Raw genomic sequence first — 23,930 nt, forward strand, 5'->3', positions numbered from 1 at the left:
TCAGCTACTTCTGCTTGGATGCTGCTACCAATTTTGCTGACTGACACTGTCATTAACTCTCTCCTAGATTAGGCCTGCACTCTTCTCTTCATGTCTGCTTGTCACTTGGTTTGCCCTCCCCCTCCAATGCATTATCTATAGAGTAACTAGACTGATCTTTCCAAAACTTTAGTCTTAAGTAATTTTCTGTTTCAGGGGTTTCCCATTGTTCTTATAATCTCCACCAATCACATACTATACTTAACCACTGAAATTTTTTGAGTTCCTCAATTGTACCATGTCCACTGGGTATTAATATGTGCTCTCCACACGACCCGGAATAAAGTTCCCCATCCTTTTGCCTCAGTGATTTGTGTTTATGCTCGTCTCCTTTTGGAAGCAATTCTGAGAATCTTCCCTGACCCCACTCCTTTCTACTCACCTCTGGAGTGGTTTGGTGTATGTCCTCTAGCTTCTCATGCCATCCTGACCTTCCCTTTGTAGTCATCACATTTAATTGTATTTGTCTGCTTTCTCTAGTTGACGCCTCAGAAACTAGACTTTTCCCCCCTCATCCTTTGTCCTCCTACATAAAAATTATTTTATATGTATTTCATTTAGGGACTTTCTGTTTTTAAGGAATAAGAAAACTCCTAAGGGTACAGTGTGGAACCTTTCTTATGTCCATGCTATCCCTAGCACTTAACATGGTGCCAGATACATGGCAGATGCTGACATTCTATGAATACCAGTGATAATCAAATTTGTGCCCAACTTTCACCTCTCCTGAATTCTAGACCCATTACCACTAGGGTATCAGGCACTTCAAATTCAAAAAACCCAGACCTCAGATTCTTTCCCTCTCAGCTCCTCTCCTCTCCTCCCCTTCGATCTCCTCTCCTCTCTCTTCCTCACTCCCCTGTTTCCTTCCTTTCTTTCATCTGTCACTGACATTTCCAAACTGGAACTTTTGTACCCCTTGCTATCTATATCAGTCAATTATCAGATTCTATTAATTCTGCGGCCTAATAATTTTTGACACTCGCCCCTAACTCCATTTATTCAGTTGCTTTATTTCAGGCCTCCTATTACCTTCTACCTTGTTAGTTACAGAGCCTTCTAATTTATTTGTTATTTGAATTTTAGCCATTTAAAAACTAAATATATTACCATTTTTAAAGCATTATAAATAATTTTTAATCTCAAAATGGTTTTTAAAAATCCAGAAACTAGATATTTTTAATGTTTTGTCCTTCTAAATAAACAGTGTGTGTATATGTATTCATTTAGTTACTTCATTTTCAAAAATAAGAAATAAAAACTATTATTGAATCAACTATATACAAAATTTTTTATTTTATTTCTGTTTTACACATGAAGAAGCTGAGATACATAGGTAATATGACTTTCACAGTTTCATAAGATCCAAGGGTATAATCAGGGTTCCTGACTTCCTATTCAGGATTCTTAAAATCTGGATGGTCTCCTCATTATTAGCTGTAGATTGCTCAGAAATATTTCTTAAACTTAGAGGCTGTCAGTATATATAAAATGTGTGGAGTACTATGAACACAGTAATAGATAATACAGTATTTTGTAATTCTTTTGTATCTTGATATTTGAAGTAATACATAAAGAAAATAAATTGAAAATTGTATTAAATTCCCAGGCCCAAATAAAAAACAGGAAAAGTGAGAGTACATAAAAGTATATTAGACCCTGTTTGAAAAGATGTTGCAGTATTTAAATTTAAGTAAATGAGCAAGTAGAAAAATCACTATGGTTGTAGAGAACCTTTTAATTAAAATAATGTTATTTCTAATTTTTTAAAAGATGAGTTTTGATTTTTAAAAATTATTATATTAAGTTTTAATAGAGAACCTTTTAATTTGGTTCAAATTACAGAGTGGCAGAAATTAGTTGGGAAGAAACGATATTTTCCTTTTGAATACTGCATGTGTAGTGTATGAAATGGAGGGCATAAATACTACCTGGGCATATTTCATTGCATCCAATGTAGCAAATTAGTTTTGACCCATTGCTAGCAGCTGCTTGGAATGAATATGGTCCATTGTCCTTTTAATTTCTACTAAAGTTTCTTCAAATAGTTCTTCAGGGAGGTTTTTCAACCTTTCCTATTAAAGAGAAATTTTGAGAGCTGCATCTTTAGTTAGTCTTTTTGATAGAATTGGAATTGAAAAGTTAGAACTTGAAAGGTGGACAAGATTTAAATAGGACAAAGAAGCATATTTTCAGTTATGAGGGATGTGAGCCCGGACATGTCTTCTGAGAATAGTGAGAGTGGTTCATGCTAGAAAGAAGAAGGAAATAATATGGAGAGATTAGGGTAGGGCTTGATTACTGAAGGCCTTTGTATGCATGCATATAAGCATAGCCAATGGACACAGACACTAGGGGGTTGACGGCAGTGGAGATGGCCAGGGGGGAGGTCGATGGGGGAAAAAAGATACATATGTAATACTGTATGTAATACTTTAAACAATAAAAAAAAGTAGGAGAAAACAGGTGCATGGCACTGAAGTTAGAATTTACTCCTGAAGTGAGTGAATTGTTTCTCATTCAATTAGGAAATAGGAATTTTTGCCACTTTAACTCAGTATGTTTTGTGTATGTTAACGTTCATTGTGTTTAAATCTAAACAAATACAGATTAAATGGTAAAGCAAGAATTATTTACCTGAAGGAGTGGGTGTGTTTTTCTTCTGTTTTCTAGTCTACGCCTTTACATCTTGCCGCAGGCTACAACAGAGTTCGGATAGTTCAGCTGCTGCTTCAGCATGGTGCTGATGTTCATGCAAAAGACAAAGGGTAGGTGTAGCAGTTTATTTCCTTTAATGGTTTTGCTCATGGATTGTTATGCTTTGTTTTCAACATCTTATATGCTGAAGTTGTTGAACACTAGGCAAAGAAAGTCATATAGACCATTTCTTTACAGCCTGTGTAGCATTTTAAGAATGTTTGCAACTTCGATTTTATTTTCATATACTACTTCTTATAATAGTTTCCTAAATTAGTTTAATTTTATTGAAATTCTATTATTTAAAATTTGTTTCAATTGCAATTATTATTTCTTAACTCAAGTTGCATTTCAGAAAGATAAAACAAATTGAAAATTATGATAATCTATTAATATAGCTATCATTTATCTGGAATGAAAAGATTATCTGTTATTAATAAACCAAAATCGTAACTATACAGTATTCTAATTTGTTTTTTCCCTGATGAAATATTGGACATCTGAACTTGGAAAACCTAAAAGATCCGTATGAAGGTTGATGTGGTGGGGGTTGGAGGGTTAGGGCAGAGGGACTAAGAAAGCAGTCACATCATTTACTTTATGCGTAAGTGTATTTTGGAAAACTTTGTACGAGTTTTCTATCTAGTCTCCAGGGACATATGAATCAAGTTTGCTGTCCTGTGTGATGGGCTAACATTTCTCATTATCCCACCTTAAGATCTAAAAGATAACTTGACCTTACTACCCAGGTAAATAGATTCATATTACACTCTTGTGATTGGCAGCATAAAGAAGAGAAGCCCTGGAGGAGGTTTCTTTCAGTTTGCCCCTTTCCATGTCAGGAAACATAGAAATGAATAAAGAACTCAGTACTTGAGACAGTTACCCGAGGGGGAATCCATTCATTCCAAATCTGCTCTTTTCCGTACTCTGTTCTCTCTCGCCTGCGCCAGGTTTTGTGCCATATGTGAATGGTGTCCCGATAGTATAGGGGTACAAATGCCTGATGCTCTTGTACATCTCTATTTCCTTGTGCATGTCTGAAAACAGATGGGTGTACAATAGGTGAGTCATCAAGAGAAGTACAGCACAAAAAAGGGGGTCTTTGACTCATGTAGAAAGATACTTTGAAATGCAAGTTATAGTAGTTTGGATATTTATTCTTGTGCTGGTACTTACTTTGAAAATGAAACAAAAGAGTAGGAATTTTCAATTCTCTATCAATTAACATTTATTTAATGTAAACACTTCATATATAAAGCATGCAATTGTCAGCACATGTTCTTCATCTTGCCTAAATGCTTCTCTAATTGGTGTTTTTATCATATTTAAGGATTGTATACACAAAATACAAGGGAAATACAAAAGGTTAAATTATCTGTGCTTTGAATCATCTTACTAAATACTTTAAAATATTTTTAACATAATTGTATTAGGATTTATTAGATTTTTGTTGCTTAGCACTTCTTGGATAAATGACTGTAAGTTGTTTGAAATTTCAGTATTTTACTTTGCCTTTTTTCATTTAGTGGACTTGTGCCTCTTCATAATGCATGTTCATATGGACATTATGAAGTCACAGAACTGCTACTAAAGGTAAAAGAAATAAAAAATAATGAATTTCATTTGCTCTTTTTAACTCGTCATGAGTTTTCATGTGTTTATTAATGAATAAGATTTTTAAGAAAAGCAGTTTTAAAATATTATCATTGCTTAAACTATTTATAAAAGCTGAAATTAAAATATTGTTGACATTTCAAAGAGTTGTAACTGAATATTACAGTGAAATAAGTGTCTTCTGAGCTTTATTTAATCCAACAAAATGATTACTGACCTAAAACTTTTTCTCTTAATTCAGCATGGAGCCTGTGTTAACGCCATGGATCTCTGGCAGTTTACTCCTCTGCATGAGGCTGCTTCCAAGAATCGTGTAGAAGTCTGCTCTCTGTTGCTTAGCCATGGTGCTGATCCTACACTGGTCAATTGCCATGGGAAAAGTGCTGTGGATATGGCGCCAACTCCTGAGCTCCGGGAGAGATTGACTTGTATGTATTTATATCCTGAAGTCAAAATTATTTGTTGCAGATTAGACTATCTCACTTTTGTTTGGTTATAAGGGCTGGTGTTTTGTCTAACTTGGATGATATGCTTCCATTCTTTCTCCCTCCCTCCCTCCCTCTTCCTCCCTTCCTCCCTCCCTTGGGGAGTTTACACTAGCTGTTCCTTCTGCTTTCAGCATTGCTTACTCCCCTTTCCTTGTCTTTATTTAAATACCACCTTTGTAGTGAGACTTTTCTTGATTATCCTATTTCAAATTTCTACACCATCACCACCTTAGCAATTTCTATCCCCTTTCTAACTTTTCTGTTGCATTAAATGACTTTTTAATATTGTAAATGATATCCCTATTTATTATACGTACACTAGTTTATAATCTTCATTTCTGATCTTAAACTTGTCTTCATGATTCCACAGGATTCTTATATTAATATACTATATATATTTTGTGTTTATTTAAGCCTAATTCTAATTCACAAGTTGAGGCTCCCCCCCTCCCTTTTTGTAAAGGATGAGTCGATCAAAAACCATATATTGAATACCTACTATGTGCCATGAACTGGAAATACATCTGAATAAAACCAGAAAAATATCTCTGAGTTCTTAGAGCTTATATTCCTGTGCTGTTGGTAATAATAGATATCATCAAGTTTGCACAATTCTGTTTTACTTCTTTTGTGTGGTATAGCCAAAGTGAAATCACTTGCCCACATTTACATAAGGTAATTTTTATGATTTGGTGGAAGTAATCTAAAATACTGATCATTTGAATTCAGTATGATTTGAATTCAGTTTAAATTTCTCTAGACTAATGGATAAGCCAAGCAAAACCATACTTTTTACTTGAAATCAGTTCTTAGTACATCACCTTACTTTGCAGTTGTCAGAATCTTACTCCTTACATATGACAGTTTATAATTCTCTCAGGTATCTTTTTATATGTCTGTTGGTCATCTGTGTCTTTGGAGAACAATTTTCAGCTTTTTGTTAACAAGTTGTCATATCAGAATACAAACCAACTTGTAAAATAGAAAATAAGATTATATGTTTTTAATAAATAAGGGTATTAGACTCTTATTTATGTAATTAATTTAGAAATCTATTTTTAAAAATCTCTTACTTGCTTATAGCAATAATCATTACTTACATTTATTGGTGGAGGCAATAATGGTAGTACAGCACACAAAAATTGGGTCAGCCTATCCTTCCTCTTTCGTTACTTGAGTTTTCATTTAATAATATATGCTTTCATGTCAGTAAATGTTGGTCTGTCTTTTTTTTTTAAGAGCTGTAAAGTATTTCAGTGTATAAGTGTTCACAAATTATTTAACTAGTTTCCATTTGGTGGACAGTTAGGTTGCTTGTTTAAAAACTTTCCTGGAGTGAGTATATTGGTATGTGTATCTTTATGAACTCTAGGAGTATAAAAAGCCTTATTTCAGATCATACATAATTCATAATTTTTCATTAACCTACACCCTCATCTTTTGCACCTTCATCATCTTATCACCATGCTGCTGCTGTTGCTAAAGTAGAGGACTGTGTAAAGTTAATAATTGTCTTAATTCACAATTATGCTAATGATTTTTATAAATTTAAAAAATTTATTTCAACCATTATTTTATTAACAGATGAATTTAAAGGTCATTCTTTACTACAAGCAGCCAGAGAAGCAGACCTAGCCAAAGTTAAAAAAACACTTGCCTTGGAAATCATTAATTTCAAACAACCACAGTCTCATGAAACTGCACTGGTAAGATTTTATTGTTAATCCATTCTGTGGGTTGATAATTGCAGTGTAAGCACAAAATATGATTTTTATTTCAGAAACCTTAAAGTAACTGTGGTATCTGAAGTGACAGGGATTTGCATTTTAATGGTTGCATTGATTTTTAATTTGGTTCAGGAGGCTATTGCTTTCATGGGTGAGAGAATAGACTTGCTCAACCTTGATTTGGGAATTAATTTTACATTTGCCTTTACCCAACCATATTGTAACAAATCCACCTTTGTGGCCAGTGCTTTCATAAATATAAGATGTGATTTTTCTCTATAGAATCTTCTTTTTCTTGTGGTTGCTAGATAAATATATTTGTTTTCTATAGAAGATTAGAATATTTTCAGAGATACTTCAATTATCCTTTTGAGTAATCATATTTATTTGTTTTCTATAGAAGATTAAAGTATTTTCAAAGATATTTGCATTATTCTTTTGAGCAATCGCATTCAAAGAATTATTACATTCATTATCAAAAATGGTAAGATTGTGCATTTTTTGTTCCAGACTGTACCAATTGTCTTTAATATTGAAACATTTGTGATGCTTCTATCACAGACCTCTAAATATACTTCAGTTAACATTCTCTCATATATCTGGCACAAAAATAGTGAAACTGTCATCAAAACATGTGGAAACATTAAAAGAGTTACCAAACTGAAATGGGCCAATTCTATGTACATCTAAATATATGGCCCTAAAACGGGTTCAGAGACATTCATGCTACACAGCATTATTCCAGGTGATACTCAAGAGTCACAGAATAACCTTGACCTGCTTTTTAGAGTGTTCATTTTATTCATTAGAAATTAGTTTTTTACTTTTTAAATTTTAATGTAGACATTAATATAAAACAAAGATGAATATAAAACTTATATAAATATAGGATAAAACATAGAATTTCTGAGAATTCGTCTCCCTCTAAGCTCTTTGAGGTCTCTTACCTTCGTGCCTGCCCCTGGGCATAAAGCCTTATTTATTCTTCTGTAGTGCTAGGAGTACCTGTGTGAAAGAGTTGGAGAAATAATGATTTATGTGGCTGACGTTCTAATGAATTGAGAAATTTAGTTACAGATTTTTGTAGCTTTGGAGAGGCAGTAAATTTGGACTGGATAATTATTTATTGGCTATAGGAAAAGATGAAAGTATTTCTTAGTGCTTAACCAAGAGCATAATTTCATCTTGCTGCCAGGGTTATGTTTTGTCCTTCCAGTGTATTTAGGAGGAATTTTGATCATCTTCATAATGTAAAATGTATAAGTATATTTTGAGATAACAGTGTTCAGCACATTGCTATTTAATTCAGAAATCTACTTTTAAATAGAAGTTCTTTTAATTGACTTTTATTTACTTTACAGCACTGTGCTGTGGCCTCCCTGCATCCCAAACGAAAGCAAGTGACAGAATTGTTACTTAGAAAAGGAGCAAATGTTAATGAAAAAAATAAAGAGTAAGTGTAATTGCAGTTGTTGTTCAATTCCTAAAGGGGAAATGCAATTAAAGTTAGTAAATCACCTCTTCCCTTTCCCCTCTCCATAGTTTCATGACTCCACTGCATGTTGCGGCAGAAAGAGCTCACAATGATGTCATGGAAGTTCTGCATAAGCACGGAGCAAAGGTAAGGCACACACCTGAAATGAAGTGCCAGACTTGGCATTGAGTAGCTAGCTGCTCTTAATTAAGACTGTTAATTTCTTCAGGAAAATCAGAGAGAAAGTAATGTTATAAGACTGTTAGCATGTATTTGAATTCATTGAGTCTCCTTTAAAAGCTGATTTAAGTCTTGTTCCTAGTAAAAATAATTTGTGTTTTATTGTAATTTACTGTTATTCTCTTATAAAGTAATAGAATGTAACTACAGTCTTATCATTTGAAATATATTTCAGCTTTACATTGTTTTAAGTTAATACTGGAATTAATATATTTTATAGTTAACATCAGTGATGGTTTACAGGAATGAGAGTCAAAATATCGCCCACTTATTTTAAAGAATATCTATATTCCTTCACACTCATACTGGTAATTTTTTTCAAATAACTTCAACACTAAAGAATTTTAATTTGTTAAAATACTAATCTTTAAGAATAAAGAATTTGAAATGTATTAATACTTAGTACACAGGTTATTGCAGGCAACCTCATTAGGTCCATGTTCGACCTGAGTCACGTCTACGCCCAAGGTGTTTCCTAAGGCAAAATGGGAGCTTGAGAGGGAGGGATTGACAGGGAGGCCACAGCACAGTGCTGTAAAGTGAATAAAAGTCAATGAAATAAACTTCTATTTTAAAGTAGATTTCTGAATTAAATAGCAATGTGCCGAACATTGTTATCTCAAAATATACTTATATATTTTACATTATGAAGATGATCAAAATTCCTCCTAAATACACTGGCAGTACATAACATAAACCAAACAGGGAAAAACTCACTCATCTGTTCACTTTCAGCATGTTGTGACATTGTACTTTACATGTGTCCTAATCAGTACATTAGGACATTATCCTAAACCAGTGGTTCTCAACCTTCCTAATGCCGCGACCCTTTAATACAGTACCTCGTGTTGTGGTGACCCCCAATTTCATTGTTACAAATTGAACATAATTAAAGCGTAGTGATTAATCACAAAAACAATATGTAATTATATATGTGTTTTCCGATGGTCTTAGGTGACCCCTGTGAAAGGGTCGTTCGACCCTCAAAGGCAGGGGTCCTCAAACTACGGCCCGCGGGCCACATGCAAATACAAATATTGTATTTGTTCCCATTTTGTTTTTTTACTTCAAAATAAGATATGTGCAGGGTGCATAGGAATTTGTTCATAGTTTTTTTTTAAACTATGGTCCGGCCCTCCAACGGTCTGAGGGACAGTGAACTGGCCCCCTGTTTAAAACGTTTGAGGACCCCTGCTCAAAGGGGTCACAACCCACAGGTTGAGAACTGCTGCTCTATTGTATGTTCATTAACGCCTGTTAATTTCTTTTTTTGTACCCTTTCACTACAAGGTGTCTTGATTTGGGGGGGGGGGGGGGGGGAGATACACATTGTCACTCTAGCTAAAGGAATACAGAGACTAGTGTCAACTCTCAGGTACTTAAAATCAGGTTAAGATTTAGACATACATATGTTTTCTTAATTAAAGTAGAGTTACAATGTGAATTAATAGTAAATGTTTGATTAGAAAAATGTCACGGAACAGTTCATGATTACCTACCAAATGAGTGATGTGGACAGTGATAGCTTCAAATTTAGTAGAGAAATGAACGCAGCCTCTAGGTTAGCTCTTTGAGACTAGATTATTTCACACTGAAAGATTCCCCTTAGCCAGTTCCTTATAGTCTGCTTGCTGGTTTCCAGGACTGTTTTGGCATGTTTGAATCATAATTTTATGTCCTATACATTTTAAGCCAAATACCATTGAAATTTCTATCATCCAATTAGCCTCTTTAGGAAAATTATTATTACTACTCAGATAGAAATAAAGATATATACCTCAGGTTGCTATCTGTAGATACAGCAGGGAGGCGGAGAGGGAATCTGTTTCGCCTCTAAAACTACCAGATGTCTGTTATTTTTCTGACACCTTATACAGTTGGAGAATAACACATTAAATGTAACATTTTTCTTATTTGAGGCAGTTTCTGTACTTTAGTGAAAATAGCCTTTTTAGTGCTGAAGAGTAAGCATTTCTGATGGCATCCTCTATCATATCCTAATAGTGGATACTTTGATAGAGGAAAATAGAGAGGACTGGGTCTAAAAAAGACTTGATCAGAAAAACTGATTTAACATTCCCAGACTTCTTCAATAAGTATGTATGTTGGTAGTTCCAAATAATATTAAGACTTAAAGTTTTATGTCTTTAAATATGGAGAGTAAATTAATGATGATGTATATTAAATAAATCTGTCAAATACATATTTTAGATTGAAAACAAATTCTGGAAAGCAGTACATACATACATTTTAATTTGAAAGCTCTAGAAGAATTCTTGTGAGTGGCGATCTCATTTATTTGATAATTCAGCTTGATCACCATTGAGGCAATTATATATATAACTAGAGGCCCGGTGCACAAAAATTTGTGCACTCGGGGGGAGGGGGGGGAAGAGGGGGTCCCTCAGCCCGGCCTGTGCCCTCTCACAGTCTGGGACCCCTCGGGAGATAACGACCTGCTGGCTTAGGCCTGCTCCTGGGTGGCAGAGGGCAGGCCCAATCCCTAGGTGCAGCCCCTGGTCGGGCTCAGAGCAGGGCTGATTGGGGAGTTGGGGCGCCGCCTCCTGTCATGCACAGAGCAGGGCAGATTGGGAGGTTGTGATGCCACCCTCAGTCACTCTCAGGGTAGGGCCGATTGGGGGGTTGGGGCACCGCTCCCTGTCACACTCAAGGCAGGGTCGATGGGGAGGTTGCGGTGCCACCCCCTGTCACGCACAGAGCAGGGCCAATCAGGGGGTTGGGGCGCTGCCCCCTGTCACGCACAGAGCAGGGCCCATCAGGGGGGTTGGGGCTCTGTACCCTGTCACGCACAGAGCAGGGCCGATCAGGGGGTTGGGGCGCTGCCCCCTGTCACACACAGAGCAGGGCCAATCAGGGGGTTGGGCGCTGCCCCCTGTCATGCACAGAGCAGGGCCCATCAGGGGGTTGGGGAGCTCCCCCCTGTCACTCACAGAGTAGGGCCGATAGGGGAGTTAGGGCACCACCCTCTGTCACACACAGAGCAGGATGGATCAGGGGGTTGGGACGCCGCCACTCTCACACTCAGGGCAGGGCCAATGGGGAGGTTATGGCTCTACCCTGTCACACACAGAGTAGAGCCTGTGGGGGGGAAGGGTTGGGGCACTGCACCCTGTCACACACAGAGCAGGGCCGATCAGGGGGTTGGGGAGCTCCCCCCTATCAGGCACAGAGCAGGGCAGATAGGGAGGTTGTGGCCCCGCCCCCTGTCACACACAGAGCAGGGCGATCAGCGGGTTTGGGCGCTGCCCACTGTCACCCTGATCTGGTGCCAGGAGGCTTCGCGGCTCTGCTGATCCCTGTGCTCGGAGGCATATTACCCTTTTACTATATAAGATAGAGGCCTGGGGGCTGGCTTGTTTGCCCTGAAGGGTGTCCTGGATCAGGGTGGGGGTCCCTACTGGGGTGCCTGGCCAGCCTGGATGAGGGGATGATTGCTGTTTGCAGCTGGTCACACACCCTTCAGGGTGGGGCTCCCCACTGGGGTGCCTGGCCAGACTGGGTGAGGGGCTGAGGGCTGCTTTCAGGCTGGCGGTTGACTGAAGCTCTTCTGGGCCAGCTTTAGCTCTGGCTCTAGCTCTGAGGCTTCCGCTGCTGAAAGCAGGTATCTGGTTTGTTTCGGTTCTATAATCGAAACACTGTTTCAACTCCAGCTCTGAGATCCCGGCTGGCTGAAAGCTGGTTTCTGGGGTTTTGTTTAGCTTCTATATTTGTTACAATGTTTCAAACTGCTCAGAGGCCGGCAAGGCAGGCAGGGAACGTTGGAGTCCTCTGTCACTGAAGCAAGCAAGCCTCATGTTCGCTTCCCGCTGCCTGGCTGCCGGCTGCCATCTTGGCTGGCAGTTAATTTGCATATTGCCCTGATTAGCCAATGGGAAGGGTAGTGGTCGTACGCTAATTACCATGTTTCTCTTTTATTAGATAGGATACTAGACTATATTTCCTTGTTTCTTTAAGAGTTTGATTCTTATATATAAAGAATATTTTAAATGTTATTAAGCCCAAGTTTTTTGCCTCAGTGAATAATTGTCAGTGTGTGAGTCAGAATTGTCAAAGCCAAGAATACAAAACACAGTGTTGTCTCGGAGATCTTCCAGGTCATAGGCTATATTCTGTCCTTGAGTTGGCCTTCTTTTAGTGCTTCCAGTATTGCTATTGCTATTGTGGGTGGCATGCATGAGTCATTTAATCTTCTATATTTCTCCAACAATAGAGTGAATTACTATCACTTGTCATTTATCTTATAGAATGATGAGATTAGAATAATAAATCCAGACTTAGGAGAGCCTCCTTTAAACAATTCTCTGGGATCACAGTGAAATAAAGTTACACTATTTCACTCTTCTTCACTGGGAAATGGAATTAGAGCAGTAACACAAATCCTTCCAGATTGTCCTTTTAAAAATTGAGGGATGGAGATTGATCTGTAGCCATGTAAAACAGTTACTGCTGCCCTCTGAAAACAACGTATACTTACTGTGGATGGCAAGCACATTTTGCTCTTCTGTGTGTTGGGCCACTTCAGAAAATATGGAATAAAAAATGAGGTTGGCCACTTTTTAGAGATCCCTGATTATATTCCATGACTGAACAAAAGGATAAACAAATGTAGCACATTAGCAGTATTGATAAAGTTAAATATAAAAGGAAGTTGGGAACCTTAAATTTTTTTCAATTTTGAATCAATTTAAAGATCTGTAATGGCTCTAGCAGATAGTTGATTTTTCATCCAGTAGTCATTTTTCCCTTTCTTCCTTGCTTCAGAACAGGGGTCAGCAAACATTTTTTTAAAATTCCAAATAGCAGCCCTGGCCGGTTTGGCTCACTGGACAGAGTGTCGGCCTGTGGACTGAAGAGTCCCGGGTTCGATTCTGGTCAGGGGCATGTGCCTGGGTTGCGGGCACATCCCCAGTAGGGGGTGTGCAGGAGGCAGCTGATCGATGTTTCTCTCTCATCAATGTTTCTGACTCTCTGTCCCTCTCCCTTCCTCTCTGTAAAAAAAATCAATAAAATATATATTTTGAAAAAAAAATAATTTCAAATAGCAAATATTTAGGCTTTGTAGGCCAAGAGACAAAATTGATGATTTTATGTAGATATTTATATAGCCACTTAAAATATAATCATTAAAAAAATGTGAAAACCATTCTTAGTTTCCAGGCAGTATAAAATAGCCCCCTGATGGAAATTGACCTGCGGATCCTATAGAACTTTTTTTTTTGCATGTATGGAAGCTTCAGGGAAGGCTGGATCTGAAACAATTTTAGTAATTTCATTCTCCTTGCTAGTGACTGGTGTAGACATGAGTTTAGGAAACATTTCTGGCGCCAACCATAAAGAGAAGTCTGCTGGGAAAGGTTTCTTCTCTTTTAAAATAGATGTAAAAAACTTGCCTTTTGGCCTTGGATGAGAATCTATGGAATGATGCATGGAGCTGCCAGTCATATTTTGACAATAGAGGGGTAAGCCTGGAGTCCTAAGATTGGTGGACCTGAGAAATTTGCCATTTGTACCTAGTGAGAAATAATTCTTCCTCACAAAAACCCTTATAGAATGTTTAATATTTTCCTGTTTTCCATTGTTATTCTTTCTAAGTGTGTTGTACTAAGTATCACCAAATTGTTCTAGCTTTGTTGTTCTACTTGTTTCTATGGAATGAGTGCTTCTGTTACATTACTCGCTAATACCTTTCAGTGACTTCTTATAGTGCCTCCACTATGTTGTCTGATAAAGCACTCCACAGATACTGTTACTAATACCATTTAGAATTTGAGGGAAGAATTATAATATTCTTTCATAACAAAAAAATGCATACATTTACTAAAGCGAAGAATTTGTGTTGTTCTGGTCTGACTTACTTTGTCTAGGAAAATTGGGCTTTCTGAAATATTAGAATATGATACTACTTATAGAAATTAGTAAATGCCTTATATATAAATATAGGAATGAGGACATAGAGCTTCAGTATATGATCAAGTTTTTAGCTTAGGGTTACAAATCAATTCTCATCAAATGGTTGGAATTGTTTTAGCTAAAAAGTTCCTTTTATAAGTTAATTCTAGTAACCATTTACATGTTGTTCTATTTTCATTTTTCATTCATTCAGAAGGCATTTCTGAAGCTCCAGCTATGTTCTTAGGGAGGGTGAAAGTGCAGGGAAAAGTAACATTGCAGATTGTCATAATCATTGCTTCTAAATAGCTGACAATTTACAAAAAGCATCTAACACAGAGCCTAGTAGTTATGTTAGTTGCATCCCTTTCTTACGTGAATTCTTAGGAGATGAACAACTAGTTCTGATTTTGATAGGTATATATGAAGGGAAGGAATGTGAAGCAGAGAGAATAGCATGGTAGAGAAATGAGAACACAGAATACACAGTAGAGTTGCACTCAGGGCCACCCCTTTCAAAACATGGAGAGAAAGAAGAGGAACAAATATTAATTTAAAGAATTTTAATGAGTGGTGATTTTTGGCTAATGTTTCACTCCATGAGTGCATGCCCATGAATAAGTGAGATAATAGAAGTGAATCTACTATTTTCTATATTACGCTCAGCTTCACCATACATATTTATAGAGAAGACCTCTTATTACACATAGACTGTTTTTAATGTTTAAGATACTTTCTATACTTTATCTGATAGTTAGTCAATCTGCTCAGACACTGGAGGTAAGCTAGCTAGTGTTAGATTTACCAGGAAACTTTACATCTGTCTCTCCTATTGTATTGCTACGGTGTTTTTAAGGATAATCTTGACCAAAGGCATATTTTACTTTTGGCAGTGACTTTAGAAACTAACTTTCATAAAGTAGATAGGGCTTCTCATAATCTGATAAAGCTAGAGCATAGCCATATCAGACGGTGATGGAAAAATACAGAAAGCAAGGTGGTACAAAAGTAAATTGTGGGTTGCCTTAAATGATGGTCAGGGGTTCATTCAAGTTTATTTGAATAAGTCGCTAAGCTGAGGAATAACTTGGTAAGATCAGTATTTTGGAGTAATAATTCTCAAACCATGTTCCCATGATTTAATAAGCTGCATTGAGGATTTTCATAACTATAATTGAAGAATTTAGTGGGTTTCTTATCTAATTTCCAGAAAAGTATTAGTGATTAGAATATTCTCAAATTTAAGTTTTTCTCCTGTGGTGAAGAAATAATAAAGAAATATTCATAGGAAAAAAATCAAGAAGTTTACTTTGGTAGCTTGTGTTTTCCATCAGTACATGCTAATGGCTGTACTTTTATGCTGTCTATGTATAATCAGTCATTTTTCTGATGGCAAAGTTGCTGTAATTAAATATGTCAGTATTTCATGGCGAATTTGTAAACCACCATTAAGAATCTAGATGAACCCTTGCTTAACCAAGCGTGACGGCCTTACTTGTAACGATGCAAGACTGGAGACAGGGAGACTCATTGTCTTAAATCCTTTTTTTCTTACTCATGCATTTGGTAGGTGTGCACAAATGTTTTGAATAACCAGCAAGCAGATATTTGATAATTTACTATGCATCATTAACAGGAGCTTTATAGAGGACCCAGAAAACCTAATATAGTCCACATTGTCAATAACCTTAGTTTTACTTGGGAAGCAAACTATCACGATGTTATAATATTTCAGATAGCACTGACTTGACATAGGTGTTCAGAAAGAAATTATCGAGGCTTCAAATATTCAAGGAGGGCTTCTTAGAAGAGTGGGACTTTCACTGGATCTCATAATCCAGAGCAGCAGAAAGAAGGGCTTTTCTCTGAAGTAGCAATATGTACAATGAACATGGACTTGGGCTGACTGGAGTAGAAGGTATTTACATGGCATCCTGGAAAACAGTTTAGGGCCAGTAAGGTTTGATCAAATCATGAACATGGTCCAGAAGTTTAATATCCTAGCTTTAAAATTAACTAAATTATTATTTTTTACAACTCTTGAAACCTTTAGAAATGGAACATGTGAATCTTTGAATTATTATTCTTTTTGTTAAATGTGTTTGTAATTCAACTAGGGCATGTTATTATAATTATTTACTAAAATTAGAAAAAAATGTAATGAATCACTTTAACTGTCTTTGTTTACATATTTGGTTGTTTTTATATCTGAGAACAAGTTTGATAAAACATATTCATCCAGAAGTATTTAATGTACATCTTTAATGTGATAGGCAGTGGATATCGGACAAAGTCCTGGCCATATTCTAGTGTTGAGGGGAATGGCAGGGAGTAGAAGATGGACAGAAAGTCATTTAGGGAAAGAATAGGTTTGTTATGATTTTCAGTAAGGTGATCAGAGAAAGAAGATGATATTTCTACAGAACCAATGAGCAAAGTTAATAATGAATTATCTTTGGCATTTTTCAAAAGCTACGTCAATTGCATTTTCTCATTTGAAATTATTTGCTTGAATAAAAGGGAACAAAATTAGATGTTCGATTTCATGTGCCCACCAATAATTTTTCAGATGAATGCGCTGGACACTCTTGGTCAGACTGCTTTGCATAGAGCTGCCCTCGCAGGTCACCTGCAGACCTGCCGCCTCCTGCTGAGTTATGGCTCTGACCCCTCCATCATCTCCTTACAAGGCTTTACTGCAGCGCAGATGGGAAACGAAGCAGTGCAGCAGATCCTGAGTGGTGAGTTCAAATAGCTAACCATTGCATTATTCTCTCTCTCCCATGTCCCATCCACTAATGAACGCGGACAAACTTTGTACCTCCTGTTTTTAGCAGCTCCTTGGAATGTTTGTTTGTTTGAATATTTTTGCTGCCTTTCCTTTCTCATAGTTTAGCCAGTGGCTCTCTCTGTCAGCTTTTTTGGTGAGGTGAAGTAGGTATCATGAGAAAAAGGTTTAAATTAAAAACCTGACTTGTGTGTTACAATCAAAAGTTAGTTAAAGCTCATATAAACAGTGTGGAATTATGGTAGCTCTAAAATCTGTCAATAGAGAAAATTTCAGGTCATTCATATGGTTAGGATCTTTAATTAATTGTTCTTAAAAATGTTATACTGTGACCTGTGTTTTGTAATTTAACTTCATTGCACTTTTCTGAAATTATCTTGTGTTTTCCTGGCTTAAATATAATTATAAAACCTGGCTGAGTATTAACAGTGCCCACCTAGTATAGTGTTTGATACTTTAAGTGCTTGGTTTATTGAGGAAGAATATACATAAGACTGATACAAAAATAGATACTAGTTCCCCAAACCCCAAAATTAGACAAAATAACACAATCCATCTACTGAAAAATGACGAAATTGCTACAAAAGAAATTTCATATACCTGACCCTTATTTCTCATTTCTTTAATTTTGACTGTGGAGTTTATCTGCTCCAGAATAACATAACAAAGTGGAAGAGTAAAATGGGGAAAGCAACAGACTAGAACTCAGAAGTCCTAGTTCTTGTTCTTACCTGTAGCCCAGTCCTTTACTCCATCAGGTGCAGGACCCCCTTTTTATAATGAATATTTTGTAATATCCCTTTTACTATCCAGAAGTTAATTCATAAATAATATGGGCTAACTATATGGATACCTTCCAAAAATCTATACTATTAAGTGTCCTAACTATAACATTAAAAAAAAAAATGACGGTAAGTTTTAATTATAAACTACTGGCAATATTTATGTCAAAATTAATGTCAGATTAAAGAAAATAAGCAGTTTTTTATAAATGAGCATTTTAAAATTGTTTTAGAAGATTAGACCTTTCTTTCTAAACCTACTTTATCCAATTGTTAGTCACTAGCTACATGTGGCTAAATTTAAATTAGTTAAAATTAAAATTTTAAATCATTTATTATTTGTACTAACCACATTTCAGACACTCTATAGTCACACATGGCTGGTGGCTACTGTATTAAACAGCACAGATGAGTATTACTAGCATCACAGATAGTTCTTTTGAACAGATCTTAACTTGAATTCTTCTGATTATATATTCCATTGTGGTTATTGCATCGCTTTTACCTAATCCTTTACAGAAGTAAGGATTTAGGGAATTAATGATAGCTAAATTACAATTGAAATCCCCATTTGCATTTATTTGCATTTTGAAATAAGCCATTCAGACCTATTGCCAGTTTTGTAGTCCAATACTAAATAACAAGTCTACAGGAGATTTTTTAAAATAACCAACGGCCTTTCAGGCTTTGAAACTTTAGCTTTTTTTAACATAGTATAGTGGATATTTGACATTATTTTTTTTTCTTTATGGATTAACTTATTACATGTGTGTCCTTATTTAGCTTTTTGTTTGTTTGTTTGTTTTTTCATTTTGGTGAGACAGAAAGAATTAGGGTTTCTAAAAAAATTAGAAACCAATCTCTAGCCTTTGACTCTAGGTGAAATATTTATTTTCATCCTCTTCAAAGTAAGTGTGCTTATAAAGAATTTTATTAATACAGTATTTTGCATATCAGCTAGTCTTCTTTTGACTATTTTTCCTTTTTAACTTCATTGTTATGTGTTTTTTTAAAATTGTTCGTCTCTTTGTATAAAGGTCCTGGGCTGTGTGTGTGTGCGTGTGTGTGTGTGTGTGTGTGTATGTCCTTTCAGCTAATACTTTGTTCACATTATTTCTAAAAATGAATCTAAGCCTGTTCAGGATTTATAATGGATGCATTATTTGTATATAGTAATTAATCAATATCTTTAAATAACTCTATTCTTTGATTAGGACTAAGTCTTTCTCATAGTTTTCAGAAGCATCTGAGGCCCAGTACACGAAATTTCATGCACTGGGGGGGGGGTGTCCCCGGGGGGGTGTCCCCTCAGCCTGGCCTGCACCCTCTCACAATCCAGGACCCCTCCCTTCTTACTGCTGCTGTGCTCGCCAGCCATGAGCCTGGCTTCCTGCGTTGAGTGTCTGTCCCCTGGTGGTCAGTGCACGTCAGAGACTGGTCGTTCTGCCATTCGGTCAATTTGCCTATTAGGGTTTTATTATATAGGATAACAATTTTTGTGTGATTGTAAAATTATACCTTTTATAAATCAGTCTGCATCAAGACAGGTATGCCAATTTCAAATCATTTTTAGAATTTAAAAATTCAACCATAGTAATTGTATCCTTCAAATGCTATAATCTGAAAATATCTGAAGTTCTAACTCTATGTACATAAACAGTTGTCATTTTATTCTGTTGAAATGATAGACTAAAAATATTATCTATAGATTCCCTAAGGCTATTTCAGTGAGTTTTACCAACTACCAGAATCACTATCATTGGGACATAATATGCGCACCTTAAATGCAGTAATGTCATGCACAGTTAGAATGGAGGCAAATGAGATGTGAAAGACAGAATAAGGGAAGCCAAAGGGTTAAGATTTGACATCATTGACCCAACATAGAATAGCATGGAAATCAATTCAGCAGATGCCTTCTGAATGATCTCCCTGTAAAAAGGACTATAAAAATGAGCAAAACCTAATTCCCTTCCTCAACGCTTCCTAACTAACAAATGTAATAATCTCTCTCTTAAAGAAAAATAATTTTTGATATCTCAAAAATGTACTTTATTAGATGAAATACTCTATTCTTTCCTCCCTTTAATCTTAACATTTTATCTGCTATTATTATTATGACTAAATAAATGCAGTTTGTCTTCCGTTAAAGAGTTCTCATAACTCACTCTGTAAAAATCTTTTTCCTGAACGAAGCACTTTAGAGTGGAAAGAGAAGTATTTTTTCTGAAATCTAAAACCTTTTTTTTAGCATCAATAGATCTTCCCATTTGCACAGTGGACTGAATAAAGATGTCTCTAATCATAAAGTAATGCAATCTTAAATCTGAAAGGAATTTAAGGGAAACCAGCAATCACTTAATAGGTGCAAAAACTAAGCTGTTAGGTGATTTGTCTGTCACAGTTAATAGAGCCCAGTCTAAACCCATTCTCCTGGACTTCAGTCCTTTATTTCTATTATCTGAATGTGCGTACACATTATAAAAGTCACACTTACTGTTCATAAATGTATTTTGAGTGATATGGTACATTCATTTTTTTAAAAAACATTTTCATTGAGGCCAATGTATAATGCATTTTTGTTTTGTTTATATTGGATCAAAAGACTCCGTTTGTTAGCCTCATACTTATAGACTTAACAGCCCAATTTAATTATATTCTACTTAGTATTTATATCACACCTCTCATTTTACAGACATTTTTTTCCCTTTCTTTATTGATTAAGGTATTACATATGTGTCCTTATCCCCCTATTGCCCCCCCCCCCCCACTCACATTCATGCCTTCACCCTTCCTGGTGTCTGCGTCCATTGGTTATGCTTATATGCATGCATACAAGTCCTTTGGTTGATCTCTCCCCCTTACCCTCACCCTCCTCTACTTTGCCTCTGAGGTTTGAGCATCTGATTGATGCTTCTCTGTCTCTGGATCTGTTTTGGTTCATCAGTTTATATTGTTCATTATAATCCACAAATGAGTGAGATCATGTGATATTTATCTTTCTTTGACTGACTTATTTCAATTAACATAATGCCTTCCATTTTACAGATATTTTGAATTGTATTTCCTTAAAGCCATTCAATAAATGTAAATTAAAATTTTTTTTTAGTAGGCCTTTTTTTGTACACTGATTATGTTTTCTAAGATCACTGATTTAAGGAGTAGTACTTCTGTTTCATATTGAGGAAACTGAGGCCCAAAAGAAAGGCTAAACATTAATACTGAAAATTGAGTGGTTCCCTAGGTTTGCATAACAAAATCCATAGCAAAGCTTTGCTACAACACTTTGTAAGACCAATCTGTCATGAAGATGATCGTGATCTTGTGGTACTTTGTATCTTCATTCCCCTATGCCAAGTATTGACCAGAAAGTTTGAAGAATAGAGTAGCAGGGTTGGAGACAGATTTATGTGTCTTAGAATTTATTTAAATTTGGTTTAGGACGAGATGGATATAGATTGAAGTAAGAAACCACTTATCTTTTGTTTAAAAAAGATAGGTCTCAGAATCTGATCCTTTAATCTCTCTCTTTGTTTTCACCAAATAATTTACCCTCTTTAACTACTCTGTGATTCCTTGAAAGTCAACACTAGTTTTTCCTTTTATGCAGAAAGTACACCTATGCGTACTTCTGATGTTGACTATCGACTTTTAGAGGCATCTAAAGCTGGAGACTTGGAAACTGTGAAGGTAAGTTAATGCTTTTAATGTCTTGAGTAGCACTCTTGAAGCTTTGCTAACCATTTCACTTTAAGCTTGTAAGTGAAACTACTCAAATCCAAACAATGAAAGGAATGAGCAGAATAGGTGCATAAACAAGAGAGATCTCTAACCACAAAAAGTTTCCTAGTATGTGCCTTACATTCATTAAACTCTTTTTTAGTCACTTTTCTTGTGGTTATGTGATAGCTCTTTTATTTTCACTTACATTAATTAAATTGTTACTTTTGGCTGCGTTCATAAATTTCTAAGCTAGTTCAAGCCCAGGTAGTAGTACAATAATGTTTAAAACATTGTTTCTTGAAGTTTTCCAAGAGATTCTCACATTGGCTCTGGGGAAGAATGATCCCGCAACCATTAGGAATTATTTATATGCAGAAGATGGGTTTTCCTTTTTATGTAACTCTGCTTGCTAAGAAAATTTTATCAACCTTTATTTGTGGTATAAACAATGGTTATAAATTTAATGTTTCTCAAATGAAAAGTATATTCTAATATCAAATATACTTTTAAAAACATACATACTTCCCATCTACAATCATTCATGTAGAGATGAAGATAGAAGAAAGGGATATAGTTTTTGGTTTCGTTATGTTCTGTTTTGTTTTTAAGAAAGGCCGATTGCAATACTGTTATTGCCAGTCATACCAGATTTTATTTTTCAAATTAAACTTTGTCACCTATTAATAAGCCAACTCTATTTTTGTGATTTTTAGTAAACTAATTATAGCACTCTTGATGACGTATACTGTTTGAAAGTGACGGTACACATTTTTTGAGCTCTGTGGCCTAGAAATTTTATTTTTGTTTTAATATGTGGTTACTTTCAATCTTTCTTTCATCATATAATAACATCTAAGTTACTTAAAGAAAAATAGTAAATAAGTAGCCACTGGGGAGAAAATTTCAAGTTCTCTTAGATCTAAAATTACAGTGTGTTTTTCTTTTTTTCTTAAAAATACTCTGTAATTTGAAGTGTATCCTAATAAAGGAAAATGTTTAAATATAAAAAATGATTAAGACTCCTTTTCTGTGTCACAGCATGGTAATCTCAGCACTAGAATTGCTAGATGTACCCATTATAATGAAATTAAAACTTTTTTAATGTAATAAATTAACAAAATTCCATTATCTTTTGTGTGTAAATATACTGCACCTTTCAGGTTTCCTAAACAGTCTATTCACAATAAAAGACCAACTATATTTTTTTGAATGGAATCAAAATGGTGGAAGAAAAAGCACAAATTGAGAATTAGGCTGCATAAATTTCTTTCCCTAGAGGTTTTAGAAAGTATTAGATATTAGAAGAAAAGCTGTTTGCTGAGTAACATATTTGACATTATATAAAGCCGCTAGAAAAGATGTGAAATTGCTTTGCCATTCAAAAAGAAAGTAAAACAGACTAGAGAATAAAAAACTTCCAAATATCGAAAAGCAAGTATTTAATAAGCAGAATGGGGTTTTATTTTTGTAACCTGGTAAAATGAGTTGTGTTTCTTCATTTCGTCCCTCATTCCAATTTTGCCAGTCTTCTCAGGGGAGAAGAAAAAGTTAAATTAAAAAATAAGAACCAGAAGAGTAAGTGCTTCAGTCATGTAAGACACCACTGGTGTTTACTAGCAATTTTTGCAGCCTTTCTTTTTAGTTTATGTATTAATTTATTCGTTTTTATTTAGTTGTATATTTTTATTCTCTAATTTATGTGTTAATGTAGCCACAGACTCACTTGTCATGAAAAGATAAGATGTTTGACCTGATCAGATGATCGTGTTCTTCAGAAGTTAGAGTCTGGTGCTTTTCCACATAGAGTCGATGCGATTGTAGGCTCTCCCTAATACTGCCCAGACTTGTTTCTGTCATGTAAATATTGTACCGTCTGAAAAGAGGTTTTCACCCTACCAGTGTGGAAAGCCCCTACTGAGTATATCAATAGAAACAGGTTCTTCATTTTTAACCAGCCATGCACCAAAAAGATCAGGAGAACAGGGTCTGAGTCTTTACTACTCCTTACCAACCCCATGAAAAAGGATTCACTTAACCTCACTGAGCCTTGGTTTATTTATAAAATGGAGATAATGATCAACTTCACAGGTAGCAATTTACTGAAAGAATATGACATTTTTTACAAATTGTAAATGATTGTTCCAATATCGTTGTATTTCGTCTGTCACCACTGGTGATGCAGCCTGTCAGCCCTTACTTTGCTTCTACTACTTGTAATCAAGGAGAGTGGCGTTGGTACTGAAATAGTAACATTCAAAAGGAGAAAAGGAGGTAGAGGAGAGATTTGGAGGGCATAGCTGAAAGAGGTGGAAGTAAAACCAAAAATTAGAATACGATTAGAATCAGTTTGACTTGTAGAGTTAGACAAACATCCTCCAAAGATCAAGTAAAGCACTGTGGCCTGCATGGCTTTGTTGGTTTTATTATATTTTTGTTTTGTTTTTT

At 35.7% G+C, this 23,930-nt stretch overlaps 1 protein-coding gene across 1 annotated transcript in view; it reads left to right on the top strand.

Moving 5' to 3' along the window:
• TNKS (tankyrase) overlaps window positions 1–23,930 on the top strand; it is a 151,492-nt gene that overhangs the window by 93,536 nt on the left and 34,026 nt on the right. The window contains exons 6-13 of the mRNA XM_070408327.1: window positions 2,713–2,807; window positions 4,266–4,332; window positions 4,595–4,781; window positions 6,426–6,547; window positions 7,930–8,021; window positions 8,111–8,189; window positions 16,762–16,933; window positions 21,373–21,452. Of these exons, the coding sequence (XP_070264428.1) occupies window positions 2,713–2,807; window positions 4,266–4,332; window positions 4,595–4,781; window positions 6,426–6,547; window positions 7,930–8,021; window positions 8,111–8,189; window positions 16,762–16,933; window positions 21,373–21,452 (894 nt within the window). The remainder of the gene's footprint in view (window positions 1–2,712; window positions 2,808–4,265; window positions 4,333–4,594; window positions 4,782–6,425; window positions 6,548–7,929; window positions 8,022–8,110; window positions 8,190–16,761; window positions 16,934–21,372; window positions 21,453–23,930) is intronic.

This window comes from Myotis yumanensis, unplaced genomic scaffold (genome assembly GCF_028538775.1).
Source record: "Myotis yumanensis isolate MYYU_CA2020_CCGP unplaced genomic scaffold, mMyoYum1.0.hap1 SCAF_3, whole genome shotgun sequence".
In the NCBI taxonomy this organism is placed as follows: Eukaryota; Metazoa; Chordata; class Mammalia; order Chiroptera; family Vespertilionidae; genus Myotis; species Myotis yumanensis.